Source organism: Pogona vitticeps, chromosome 2, assembly GCF_051106095.1.
Source record: "Pogona vitticeps strain Pit_001003342236 chromosome 2, PviZW2.1, whole genome shotgun sequence".
Lineage (NCBI taxonomy): Eukaryota > Metazoa > Chordata > Lepidosauria > Squamata > Agamidae > Pogona > Pogona vitticeps.
In genome coordinates this window covers 15,735,266-15,749,473 of record NC_135784.1, presented here as the reverse complement: position 1 = coordinate 15,749,473, position 14,208 = coordinate 15,735,266, and the positions used below count along the sequence as shown (strand labels likewise).

Sequence of the window (14,208 nt, the reverse complement as noted above, 5' to 3'; positions counted from 1 at the left end):
AACCAGCTACCACCTTACCCCCATTAAGAGAAAATAATAAGGATGTGTCATTTGGATTTCCTGCAGTCCAACTCCCCAATTTATCCCAGAATTCCTCCTCCTGGGGGAAATTTGGTAGTCCCAGTCTACAATTTCAGACACCTTGTATTTTTCCCTCAAGGCCTAGTCTTCAGAGGCTGCACTAGAGATCTCCTGTTCGTGCCCCTCTATATATATATCTCCACTTCCTCCCCCCCCAAATCCCAGGGCACTTTAGTTTGTGGAAGGCACTGTGTATATAGAAACAAAAGAGCTGTAAGATTACACCCAGGAGGCATTGCAACAGGAAATGAATGATGTAAGAAGCCAGGCTAGAGGTGAAGAAAACACAGGCGTCTGAAGGTGTGTGTCTCTGAAACAGAAATCTCAGATTCAGGGATTCTGGGAACTGGCATCCAAAAAAATCCAAGGTGGACACCCCTAGAAGAGAACCCTCTCTCCAGCCCCACCACAATGATGTGGTACATAGAGACCGTCTCCCTCTGGGAATATTCGCCCATTGCAAAGTTATCTCCTCTGTTTCACCTTTTGTTCTCAGAAGCCCCTTATTTTTTCCTCTTACTTACCAAGGTGACTCCCAACTGCCCAGGAAAGCTCACAATCCAGCTACAGAGAAGCAGAAAATATGGAGGAAAGGAATCAAAAGAGGACTCAGGGGGAGAATTTCTAGCAGCAAGAAACAGAAAAAAAGCCAGCCCCAATATCTGGCTAAGGTGGTGATAGGTGTCTGGAAGTCTGTGTTTCCTTCTGCTGGTGACTCATTACTAATTGCAACTCTTCTCTTCTCTTTTTCTTTTTATCATGCCCACATTCCCACCTTGAAATTGAACCACCTGCTAAAAATTACCCAAGGATTTGCAAGGAAGTCTGGAGTTTGTATTTGAGATCAAAAGAGAGATTCAGGTATAAAGAAAATCTTTTTTCTAAGGGAAAAACATTTGAGAAGGTTTTTTCTTTGATGTCTTCATTTTCATATTTTTATCACTAACCTTCCTGTTTTTATTCATTCATTTTTTCAGCTTCACATGTTGTCCATGTCTGAGGAGATTTCAAAAATTAAAGAGCACAAATGCACGCAGTGGCTTAAATCCTTTGGCTTAGTGTAGTAAGTTGTGCTACTTCCAGCAAAAATCTCCAATAGGAAAGCCGCTTTGTGAAGCACCAAGCAGCTGTTTTATATCGCTGTTTTATACCGCCTTTCCCTCCTTCTTTTATCACTCCAAGCTTCAACTGAGCCAGCTGCAGATAATTTTTCTCTAGGATCTGCAAGGGGTTCTGGGAACTGTAGTTTAGAACAAAGCCATCTCAGGCATAGAGGAAGTCTGGGGATAAAGGGGAAAAAGCTGCTGGATTTTTTTAACTGTATTTTTTGTTTCATATGTTTACCCATAAACTTCCTGTCTTGTTCATTAGGTTTCTCAGCTTCCCCATGTTGTCCATGTATGAGACTGCAGAAAAAAAATAAAGAGCATTGATGTAGACGGTAGCTGAAAACCTTTTTTTGCTTTCCATAGTCAGTTCCATTAGAGTAGACCCATGAATCCCTTGGAACTGGTGAGTCAACTCCTCCATAAGCTCCATTGATTCAAATGGGTTGACTTAAGTTGCAACATCTTAGCAGGCCCATTTTAGTCTCTGGAACCTGCAGAGGAGTTGACCCACCAATTCTCTGTTGATTCAATGAGCCCACTATAGTGTGACTTATTAATAAACAGCATTTCAGCCACTGATTTGACAGTTGACCCCCATTACAGTTATGGCCTCTTTCCAAGGATGAACAGCAAAATATCTGATGCCACTCCATTTCTGGGTCCAGGCCAGGTTTTAGCATGGCCGGCATTCCACCTAGTTCTGCCCAGTCCAGAATTCATTGTAGCAGGGCTCCTTATGTGGAGTCAGCTGGAGTAGGCAGATCAATTGTGTTCCAGTATGCAGAGGGTGATTCTGCCAGTCTGATTCTTGACTTGGTGGAAAACATTGGACTGCAGGATGCCAATCCTATATCCACTCCCATGGATACTGACTTTCATAAACAGAGAGAACCAAGTGAACTCTTGCCCAACAACCATGTCTGCAGAGAAGCCATAGGAAAGATGCTGTATCTTGGCACGATGACAAGACCAGATACCTCAGCAGCGGTGGGCATTCTCACTGACCCAAAGGGACTGGACTGGGATTAAGCAGGTGGTGAGAAATCTAAAGCAGTTGGGGAAGGGGGGCACTATGCTCACGTGCATGCGTGAAGGGGTATGGGCACGCTTGCACGGCTGCTCGCTTGCACATATGTGTGAAGGGTGTGGTTGCTTGCATGCATGTGTAAAGGGCACTCAGGGGCACTCGGGGGGCATGCGCAAGGGTGGGGGTGCTCACACTGGCATACATGCACTCGCATACATGTGCAATAGGGCTGTGCAGGGGGAGTGCATGCGGGGTGGGGTGGGTAGGAGATCTGTCTCTGCAGCCGGGTCCAGCCCAGGCCACACACCAGCATGGGGCCATAGACTGGGGGTTAGGGACCCCTGATCTAAAGAGTCCTGCACATTTAAATCTTAAATTACCATCCACAGAAAATCCTAGACTAGACGGGTTTACTGATGCAGATTGGGCAGAAGACACAGCCGATCAGAAATCCACTGGTGGCTATGCTTTTTTCTATGGGAATGGACCTATGAGTTGGATTAGCTGCAAGCAAGGTCGCATAGCTCACTCACTCCAGAAGTGGAGGACATCTCAGCTGCAGCAGCTTGTGACAAGACTGTATGGCTCAAGCGCTTACTTGCAGACCTCAAAATCGATGAACCTACTCCAATTAGTGTTTTTGAAGATCATCAATGTTGCCTCAGACTTTCTTTGTCAGAAAAGACAGGTGGGCACATGAAACACGTTCATGTTAAGCACCACATCATAAGAGAAATGCATACAGAGGGATTGTTACAGTTGGAGTATTGTCCCTTTAAGGACATGACCGCAGATATCCTAACTAAGCCTTTAGCTAGGGATAGATTCCAACATCTCCCAAGGAAATGAATCTGGTTGAATTTTCACACTGGCCCCAGCTGACCACCTTCCCCCACTTGTTTTCTTCCCTCCCCTCTTTTCCTCCATCCACTCTGGGATTAGTCGGTGCCATCTGTTTTTTTAATTATTATTATTATTTTAGGGTTATTGTTGTTGGCTTTAATATCTCTATATTTTATTTTGTTTACTAATTTATGAGTTGTAACCCGCCGAGAGTAATGCTGTGATACTAATGGGAGTGGGATACAAATTGAATGAATGAATGAATGAATGAATGAATGAATGAATGAATGAATGAATGAATGAATGAATGAATGGAACCAGAAGGAAGATCATCTCAACCCCAAGGCTAATCTGACAGCAAAACTCAGGTGTTCGCTTCCACTTGGCTGTGTCACCAGCTCTGCAGTGCTTCCTCTGGATCCCAAAAGGGCAATTTAACCCATGCCCCCCAGAAAGTGGGCTGCACCCGCTCCCCCCACCGAGGTTGCAAAGGCTTCTTCAGTTATTGGTAGAGAGTGGATTCTCTGACCAAAGAAAAGGTAAGTCTGGAAATGGTCCAAGCTTCTGGGTCACCACGTGGAGGAGCAAAGGGCGGCGGTGGGGAAATGGGGGGGTTGTATCCTTTAGTGCTGTTTCTGAATGCCACAGACTGGGGCTTGGGGACCTCTTGTGTTTTCTTCAGGCTGACTGTTAATCTAAAATCTTGGCAGGCCTTACTAAAACGATTCGTAAGTTGTTGGAGGGTCTTCAGTAGAATGGGCAACAACAGCTGCATCATCGGTGAAGAAGAAGTCCCCCATGCATTTCAGCTGGAGTTTCGTCTTCGCTCTCAATCTAGAGAGATTAAAGAGCTTTCCATCTGATCTTGTCCAAACACAGAACACAGACATACACCTTCCTGCCAAGCACAAGAGAAACCGGCTGGGCTCTTTTCCAAGTCAAGGGAGTCTTCATAAATTTTCCCTTCCATGTCCTGAAAGGCTCGGTTCATCCCTTTAGATCACACAGAACCCACCCACCCACCACCAGAAGGATCTGCCCTCTGAGCCCCATCAAAGGGTCCCATGTAGACTAAATCAAGAGTAATGTGAAAGGGGGAAACCAAGGGGACGCGGAGCTCTTCCAACCCATGTTCGGGGTTGGTTGGCACTGGAGGCAAAAAGTCTATCATGATCTGTTTCTCTTGCCTTTGGGGGGGCACCTCCTGCAAACTTTGCCCCCTTCCCTCCTTCCCAGGCCTGCCCTCTGCCCCTTGGTCCTGCCTCCCCCAATCACCTGTGTCCCCGCTCCCCTTAGACCAGAGGAGTCCGTTGAACAAACCCTGGACCCTCTCCCCACCTTTTCTGGGTCCAATGAACACATTGAACCTCCACTGCCTTGTGGCTATATCCACTCATGGAAAAGGCTTCAAGAGTTAACCTAGAGGCAAAATCCGGAGCTGGTATTTATGATAAATTTATGATAAATTTATAAATAGCCCTTCTGTGTCCTGAAAGGCTCAGTTCATCCCTCTAGATCACACAGAACCCCCCCCCCCAGTGGCTGAAATCAGTGGCTGAAATGCTGTTTCTTAATAACACTATAGTGGGCTCATTAAATCAACAGAGATTTGGTGAGTCAACTCCTCTGTAAGTTCCATGGGTCTACTCTAATGCAACTTACTATAGAAAGCAAAAAAAAACAGGTTTCACCTATAGTCTACATCAATGCTCTCTATTATTTTTTTTCTGCAGTCACACATGAACATCATGGGGGAGCTGAGAAACCTAATGAATAAGATAGGAAGTTTGAGCCTAAGATTGCTTTGTTCTGAAATACAAATCCCAGAACGCCTTGCAGATCCTAGAAAAAAATTCTCTGCAGCTGGCTCAGTTGAAGCCGGGAGTGATAAAAGAAGGGGGGAAAGCCGGAAATTGCAATTACCAACGAGGTTCTAGAAAGAAATAGGGACTTCCCATACAAGATTAGAACATTCCAGTGTTTGCTTCTGCCCTGTTTCTCCTCGTAGAAATTATCTCACTGCCTCAGCACTTTTTCAATTCCTTTTCCCAAACTGGATGCTGGTCTGTGAGATTTCCTCAATCTGGGTGAGTTAAAGGAATATTGGAAGTTTCTTAGAGAGAAGATGGCTTAAGCAATGGGGAATAAAGGCACAAAGGGAGAGACTGTCTCGCTTCAAATTGGCCAGAATCCTGTGGAATCCTGGACAGATGACTGATAAACATTCTGTCTCTAATTTCTAAACTACTTAGCAAAAGCAGGAGCAAAGAATTATCTTCTGAGAGATTCATCCTTCGGATTTTTTGGACTCCAGCTCTCAGCATTCCCCAGTTCCGGACCAGAGACCCACCCTTTCGGACATGTATATTTCCCTCATCTCTTTGAGGGCCACTCAGGTTGTATTCCTAGCTCTTTGTTTCCTGTCACAATGCATCCTGGGTGTTGTAGTCTCGTAGCTCTTTTGATTCTAGAGAGAGTGCCTCTCAAAGACTACAAGGCCCAGGAATCAGTGGGGCAGAAACAGGAGACCTAGACTGCAGCCTTGAAAGGCTAGGCCCTGCCACAAGGGAAGGATAGACAGCTGTCTGAAAGTCTGAGTTTGTGGAAATTCTTGGATAATTTGGGGAGCTGGAGTGTAAGAAATTCAAGTGCCCCATCCCTATTAAAGAATTCAGTGGGGTGAGGAAGCCTTAGCCCCTACCTCTGCAAGCACCTGGTTTAGACTGTCCCTTAGATAATTACTTGGCAGATATGCTTTGATTGGACTCCTGCCTTGAGCAGGAGGTTGGACTGGATGTCCTTGTACCCTCCTTCCAACTTTACTTTTCTAGGATTCTAGGATTCCAAGCAATGGGACTGGTTAACCAAGGTGAGTCCTGGGGTCCCAACTGTTGGAGTCTACTCTACTGCTGCAGGTGCTAAATGAGGGCCAACTCTCATCAGGACCCATAGAAAGAGAGGCTTCCCTTGAGAGGTGGGTTAACCTAATTAATAAATAGATTTGAAGGTCAGGAGTCCACAGGACCAATTCCTGGGTTTTTTGCCTGTCTCCAACACATTAATCAGCCAGAGACAGAGAGATCCAATAAATATTTATTTTCAGCTGAAAATGGGGGCAAACTCCACACGCCGAAAACATGCAGAGAAGAAGCACACCCCCTGATACAAAAGTATACATTTTTATAAGGCATAACATGAAAGACGGACCAAGGGGGTTGGGAGGAGGTGGAGAAATGGAAGGGGTTTCTATAATTGGTACACATTCCTGCTAATTCACTTCTCCATGTCAAAATACTCTCCTTCCCAAGGACAGACTTCTCATTTAGAAAGACCTTAATTGTAAATTGGAAGAAACTCTGACGGTCACCCCCTCTGCCTCCCTTGTTCATTCTTGCCTGCCTAAGCAAAACATTCGTATAGCAAAGTAAGTTGCAGAAAGCGAAATGGCTACGGTTAGGCTAAGATATATTTTATATGCACTGTATTAACGAAACCCCTTCAAAGAGGAGACAAGGCTGACTGGAAAAGAGGAAGACCAAGTGAGAGAGGGATGGAGCCCATAAAGGAAACCCCCGGTCTTGCCTTTGCAGGGCTCAGCAGCAACCATTGATTAGAAGCCTTTTTGAAGGTCTCTAATTCAACGTGTTGCCATGAGGGTGAAGCAGATAACAGTAACTACAATTACTACGAGAACAACAAATCCTGGAGTGAGCTCAACATCCTGAGCCCAGAACATGCTGAGAACCTTCTCTGGGGCAAGGGATAGCATGCCGGTTGGTTTCTGCCTACTTACCTTGGGAAACAGACTGTGACCAGAACTGAAACGTCAACCGCAATTTCCAGTGGATGGCTGAAATCCTGTTGTTTAACATCATAGGTTGCACTACAGTGGCTCATTGAAGCCAGTGGGGATCAGGAGAGGCAACTCCTCTGTAGGGCCAATGGATTCCAATGGATCTACTTGAGTTGCTACGTGTTTTAGCAAAGGAAGTAGCAACTAGAATACTGCACTAGGAGCACTCAAATAAATGGAACTCATACAGTTGACTAACCAAAACCCTACTGATTCAGTAGGCCTACTCTAGCACAACTTACTACACTAAGCCAAAAGATTTAAGCCATTGCGTGTGTTTGTGCTCTTTAATTTTTGAAATCCCCTCAGACATGGACAACATGTGGAAGCTAAGAAAATGAATGAATAAAAACAGGTTTTCATTCCTTTCCCCCATATTTTCTGCTTTTCTCTAGCTGGATGGTGAGCTTTCCTGGGCAGTTGGGCATCACCTTGGTAAGTAAGAGGAAAAAATATGGGGCTTCTGAGAGAGAACAAAAGGGGAAACAGAGGAGGTAACTTTGCAATGAGCGAATATTGCCCGACTGAGACTGTCTCTATGTCCCACATACTTGTGGTGGGGCTGGAGAGAGAAGTCTCCTTCGGATTTTTTTGGATGCCAGTTCCCAGAATTCCTGAATCTGAGATTTTTGTTTCAGAGACACACACCTTCAGACACATGTATTTTCTTCATCTCTAGCAGGGCTTCTTACATCGTCCATTTCCTTTTGCAATGCCTCCTGGGTGTAATCTTACAGCTCTTTCAGTTCTATATAGACAGTGCCTTCCAAAAACTACCAGGAACTGGAGATCTGTAGTGCAGCCTCTGAGGACTAGGCCTTGAGGGAAAATGCAAGGTGTCTGAAATTGTAGACTGGGACTACCAACATTCTTCCAGAGGAGGAATTCTGGGATACGTTGCGGAGTTGGAGTGCAGGAAATCCAAATGCCGCATCCTTATTATTTTCTCTTCATGGAGGTAAGGTGGTAGCATTATGACTTCCGTCTATAAAGAGCTGAATTAGATTCTCCCTTCGAAGGCAATGGAACTCATGACTGAGGTTAGGGCTGCTGTCCCGACTGTTACTCTAAAAAGCTTCTGCTCTGTTGTTAAAGGTGAGAGATGAAGGTCGACCTTTGATCAACACCCATGGAAGGAGAGGCACCTCTGAAGGATGAACAGAAACAGCTACAAGCAGGAGCCAACCAAAAAGAGGATGAGGCAAATGATCCTTTTTTTCCCCTTATACAGGCCCTTCGGAATCTAGAAGGTATATATATGGAGAAAGTCATTCACTTGTTATCCACTGAACCTCTTGTGTCTTTAGCTAAACCTAAAAAATGGCCTCCCGGACCAAACTCTGGGAGGAAGTGCAAGATGGGAGGGCCTGGCGTTCTCTGGTCCATGGAGTCACAAAGAGTCGGACACGACTTAATGACTAAACAACAACAACAAATTTTAGGAGAAGAATATGAGAAAGATTTCCTGAATACGAAACAGGTTGAGGAATATAATAGACTTTCTTCTCTGGCACCCTTCCCTCCTTTTCCCCACTAGATCCTCAATTCACTATTAATTCTCTCCTTCGAGCAGATGAGAGGAAAGAGAAGGAAGTAAGACTCCAGGAGACATTGCCAGAAAGAGGGGAGGATGAAAATGAGAACTGCTGGGAAGGAAATGAATCACTGAGGCAGTATGGGGAAGACCAGAGGATAGACAGATCTCAGAGATATCCAAGCAGCGTTGCCTCTGAAGACGAAATGGGGAAAACAGCCAACAGGAGCATCAATGCTCTTCAAATCTCACACTATCAACAAAATATCCCTCTGAGGAAAAGACCAGTGAAATGTCCAACATGTCTCAATGAGATAAATCTGTGTCAGTGTTTGGAGGATGGAGAAAGTTTCAGATGGAGCCCAGAAGATACAAGATTTCACACGAGGGAGAAACACAAATGCTTTAGCTCTGACCTTAAAGCACCTCAACCAATGCATTCTGAAGACAACGTCTGTATGTGCATAGAGTGTGGCATGAGCTTCAAGAGAATTTCAGAACTTGAAAGACATCAAAGAATACACACAGGAGAGAAAGCATACAAATGTCCTGAATGTGGACAGGCCTTCAGACGCAATGGACATCTTCAAGTACATCAGCAAATTCATACAGGAGAGAAACCCTATAAATGCAAAGAATGTGGGAAATGTTTCAGTCATTCCTCAGCTTTTAACGTGCATCAGCGCCAGCATTCAGGTGAGAAACCATATTATTGTAATGTATGTGGGAAATGTTTCTGCCAGAGCGGTGATCTTCAAGTACACCAGCGAATTCATACAGGAGAGAAACCCTATAAGTGTAAAGAGTGTGGAAAATGTTTCAGTAAGTCCTCAAATTTTAGAGTCCATCAGCGCTCCCATTCATGGGAGAAACCATATTCTTGTAAAGAATGTGGGAAATGTTTCACTCATCCCTCAGCTTTTAAAGTACATCAGCGCCGACATTCAGGGGAGAAACCATATTCTTGTACTGTATGTGGGAAATGTTTCTGCCAGAGCAGTGATCTTCAAGTACACCAGCGAATTCATACAGGAGAGAAACCCTATCAGTGTAAAGAATGTGGAAAATGTTTCAGCCAAATTGCAAATCTTGTAAGACATCAACGAATTCACTCAAGAGAAAAGACCTATATATGCAAAGAATCAGATAAATGTCAATAATATGGGAAAAACTTCTGTTGAAGTAAAAATCTTATAGAATACAAATGGTTGATTCTGGGGAGAATCCCTATCCGTGCAAAGAAGGTGGAGAGAGCTTCTGTTATCATGCTCAGTACATCAAACATCAACAGATGCACAGAGAGCGGAAACATTGAAACGTGCAGGAAATGAACTTCTTAAATTCCATCCATATGTCCAGTCAGGGAAGAAAACATACAGAGGATAATACTACAGGGAGAGCTCTGGTGTTGAATGAAGCTGTTGTGAACCTATGAATGTACCTTAAACATAAACCTTACGGTGGCTTCAAAGGGCATAATCCCCTCAACTTCATTGAATTTGCTTTCTCCAACGGCACCACAAAACTCACATTCCTAATGGCTTTTTACAGCAATAAATGGATGATTAACAAGCATGATGCTCTGAATGAGCTTTTGAGGGTGGGAACGCCGTTACAGAAAGAAGGCATGATATGTGCAACTTCCTTGTGTTCTGTGATGTTTTGATTGTTTTAATCTTGGATTGTTTTAATTTTATTGGGATGTTTTTAACATGATTCTAACCTCATTATTTTATGAAAGTTGCCTTGGAATGGAAATAAATGTTCAGACTGGAATGAGGCCTCTTCAGATTATCAGCCTGATTTTTGCAAATAGGGATCCTGAGTGGATGAATGTTAATAATCTTGAGCCTATTTACTGGAGAACAAAGTTTCTGTAAGTTACAGCAACCCTAAAATGGTTTTCAAGTATATGAGATATTTAAGGAGTAGTATCATGATTACCAAAATGAACTATTGAACAAGAGAGCAAGCAAGGCCATAGCAATGACACTCAATCAAGTACTGTACATGAGAGTATTAGAAAACGCTAGGTTGTTTGAGTCTGTGGTAGTCCACTACAGCTGACATTTGCCCATCAACCCTTGCCCATGTTGGCTAATTGGAAGATCCTCCAGGGGGGTTTGCACCTGGTTCCAGAAGGCCGCGAACGCCTCTTTGAGAGAGGGAGTGGTCCCTACCATCTTGAAAGAGGCGGTAATTCAACCACTCCTAAAAAAGCCTAACCTGGACCCAAGGCTAGTGGTTAACTACTGACCAGTGGCGAACTTCCCTTATTTGGGCAAGGTGTTGGAGAGGGTTGTAGCCGGGCAGCTCGAGGTGCTGCTGGATGAAACAGATTTTCTGGATCCATTTCAATTGTATTTCAGGCTGAGTTTTGGTATGGAGACTGCCTTGGTCGCCCTGTACGATGATGTTTGCCAGGAGAGAGACAGGGGGAGTTTGACCCTGTTGATACTCCTGGACCTCTCAGCAGCTTTCGACACCATCCACCATGGTGTCCTTCCGGATAGGCTGGCTGGGCTGGGAGTTGGGGGCACTGCTTTATGGTGGTTCTGCTCCTTCCTGGCTGACTGTGTTCAGAGGGTGGTGTTGGGGAACATTTGCTCTGTCCCATGGCGTTTATGTCATGGGGTTCCTCAGGGCTCGATACTGTCCCCCATGCTGTTTAACATCTACATGGAACCATTGGGAGAGGTCATCAGGAAGTTTGGGATGAGGAGTCAGCAATATGCTGATGACACCCAGCTCTAGCTCTCGTTTTCCACCAATCCAAGTGAGGGGCCTGTAATCAAAATAAAAATACTCTTTCAAGAGGATTTAGTACTAATAGAAAATTCCTTCTGAAAATGGGGAAAAATTGCCAGTCCCAAAGCTGCCTGTTGCTCCATTCTCTAGATCTTTTTCTTTCTCATCCCTCTAATTTTGGGAGATGGAGATGCTGACTTGTCCCGTTCCTAGAAACAAATCCAGTCCAGTATCCACAAAACAACAATCGACGGGTTAATCTAGCCTCCCATCCCACGGACATCTGTTATGTATGTTCTGGAACCACAAGATCTCTCATCCATGACGGAAGCCACTAAGGAAAGCCATGGGGGATCATATGAAAAAAAAATCTGTCTAGTTTTACATTCCGGCCACCCTTTGGGAAATTCACAAGTCGGAACATAAATGCACCTTCTGCTCTGGTGTTCTAAGGGAGATGTTTGGGTGCAGAAAAAACAGGGTCTCTCATGGTCATCATGAAATAAAGCACAGCGCTCTTTCCTTTTTCCAAAACCCCAAAGGTCCTGTTTCAGCAGAATCCAGTGGAAAGAGAGCAAACCTTTGTCTCACAATCCAGTCTGTTTGAACTTCAGAGTATAGCATTCCCATTGCTTTCAAAGAGAGAGGTTTGTTCTCACCCACTATGGCTCTCGTGATCGTCTTCCACCAGGGACGAGAGGTGTTGTGGTTACAGGACATACGGAAGAGATGTCTGAACTGGTTGTAAGAGTTCGGAGGGAGGCTAAATAAACCTGTTGATTATGGTTTTGTGGGCACTGGATTGGAGCCATTTCTGGTTCTGAGACTGGTTGACGTGTTGGTCTCCCAAAACAGAGGGGAGACACAAAAAGTTCCAGAGAATTGAGTAGCAGCTAGTTTTTGGACAGGCAAGCCTCCCTCGCTACCAGGCAGAACATTTTTCCTTGCAACATTAAATTCTGTTAAAAGAATTCCTTTTATTTTGATGACAGGCGAAAAAGAGCAAACTGGCAGCCCTATTGAAAACTCTCCGTTCGTTGCCTTCACTCCATCCAAGACCTCATTGGTCACTGCTACTGCAGTAGCAATGAGTTCCATTGCTCAAGCATCACATCCAAAGCATTTGCAAAACGATCGCCAAATCCTTCCAGGCCCATATGTCCATTTCAAGGGGGACAATTGTGGATACCCTTTATATTTGTGTGGTCGAAAGAAAAGAAAGTGGAGCTTCGTTTTTGGCTCTCACTGAGCAGTAGTGGTGACTGGGTTTAGAAAGAGGAAGGTTGTCGTGTTGTGTAATTTGGCAAAAAAAAAATCCTTTGAATAATTTTGGGGAGAAAGCATTTGAAACCACCAGCTGATATTTGGGACATTGAGTCTCTGACTGCCTTCCATGGAAAAGATCACATCAGGTGCAGGAAGCTCTTTTTATCAAATAACACCCACCACATTGGCCAGATTCCTATGTGTGTTCATGGAAAGTTTGCATAATTTGTTGCAGTTAATTGTGTCTATTTCATAATGCTCCAGGGCATAAACTCATTTGAGTAATTGGATGTCGGTCCAGACAAATGCCCGGGACGTCTCCTAGCGCCTTATCAATGAGTCGCAGTAAGTTAAAGAGCCCTTATCAAAATATCAATTGGCAGGCATTATCATGGTGCAATTAGACAAGAAGGCTGTCCCAGATCTATTTGAAATTTCCTTTAGCAGTTCAATCATTGTTGTTGTTCACATGGAATGTTTTATTATCCCAAGCCATTCTCTGGAGAGGAGCCCACGACCCACCTCAGATCACTACAGTTGTCACTGGGATCATACATTATCCACACCCTTCTATCATTAACACTGCCTCTACCCCCTCTTATGAAGAAGAGGGTTTTGTTCAATGAAATAGTGCTGATCTGAGGTAACAACTTTGGAAACAGTAGCTCTTGTCTCACACAGCATGTAATTATAAAAGGATTGTAAAAAATATGTGGAGGAGAGAGAAGATGCGCTTGCAGTAGAATGAGACTGGCAGACCGTTATTGACTTTCATCTCCCACAGTGCTAAGCCCCTGCCACCCACTTCCTCCATCTTCATGGAAACTGCTCATGTCTCTGTGTTGTCTAGGACTAGGGCCAGCAGTAAAAGAGTAGGCCTTAAGTCTCAGGAGACCAGACCTTGAATGCTCGCTTGGCCATGGAAACTGACTGATGATACATGGCATTGGGAAAACCATGACTGAAATACTTTAAAACTGTTAGGCTTATTGTAACTTGAAAAACTACTTCATACACACAACTCATAAACTTTGTCAGCAGCTGTCCTGTTACCAGATTCAAAATTCTCCACAGGTTCTAAGTCAGGATCCCTATTTGCACAATTCAGGAACATAGAAAGTCACTAATGGTGATCACACCTCTGAAAATCCATGTTTTTGTCTTGGCATAGAACAACCATATTTTACCATGTATACGACCACCCAATATATAAAATGACCCCCTAATTTTGACCCTTGATGGAGGCGGAGGAGCCGTTAATGGGCAACTGCTCCTCCACCTCCATTTCCTGCTGCTGCTGTCTCCGCTGCCCGCCCGATTACCTCCTCCAGTGCGACTGCCGGGGCTCAACTCCAGCTCATGTGGCTGCCTTGTCCCCTGCCATAAAGAGATCTGGTGGCGGTAGCAGGAAAAGGTGCCTGAGCGCACGCGTGAGTGCTTGTTTGCCTCCTCCCGCCTCCACCACCAGAAGGGACAAGGTGGGAGATGTGAGCTGGAGATGAGCCTCGGCAGTCGCACTAGAGTTGGTGATCGGGCGGGCTGGGGAGGCAGCAGCAAGCGGCGCCTGGGCGCATGTGAATGCTCCTTCGCCTCCACCTCCGGCTGCTGCTGCCTTGGGGTCACCAGAGGGGATAAGCCATGAGGTCTGGAAGAGACAATTGGGAAGCCGTCGCGGCAGCAAGAACGCGTGTGACTGCTTCTTTCCATGTATAAAACAACGCTCAATTTTTCCTCTAATTGTTTTAGG

At 44.8% G+C, this 14,208-nt stretch overlaps 2 protein-coding genes across 6 annotated transcripts in view; both read left to right on the top strand.

Moving 5' to 3' along the window:
• The window catches only part of LOC140703934 (uncharacterized), a 103,099-nt gene that overhangs the window by 49,038 nt on the left and 39,853 nt on the right, over window positions 1–14,208 (top strand). The gene's annotated exons all lie outside the window — the stretch shown is intronic.
• LOC110071346 (uncharacterized) lies at window positions 5,073–10,223 on the top strand. 2 transcript variants are annotated; one of them, XM_072988049.2, is made up of 4 exons: window positions 5,073–5,147; window positions 7,309–7,348; window positions 8,009–8,163; window positions 8,487–10,223. In XM_072988049.2, exons 3-4 carry the CDS (start codon window positions 8,043–8,045, stop codon window positions 9,605–9,607), a joined length of 1,242 nt encoding a protein of 413 aa, XP_072844150.2. In that variant the 5' UTR covers window positions 5,073–5,147; window positions 7,309–7,348; window positions 8,009–8,042; the 3' UTR covers window positions 9,608–10,223. The 2 variants fall into 2 exon arrangements, with proteins under 2 accessions (XP_072844150.2, XP_072844148.2); XM_072988047.2 differs by having other exon boundaries at window positions 8,451–10,223.

Bases quoted from the DNA above. Each gene is read 5' to 3' on its own strand.
- LOC110071346 (XM_072988047.2), top strand. From the start codon at position 8,043: ATGGAAGGAGAGGCACCTCTGAAGGATGAACAGAAACAGCTACAAGCA. The intron at 8,164-8,450 runs GTATATATATGG...TTTCCCCACTAG, and splicing joins GGCCCTTCGGAATCTAGAAG to ATCCTCAATTCACTATTAAT.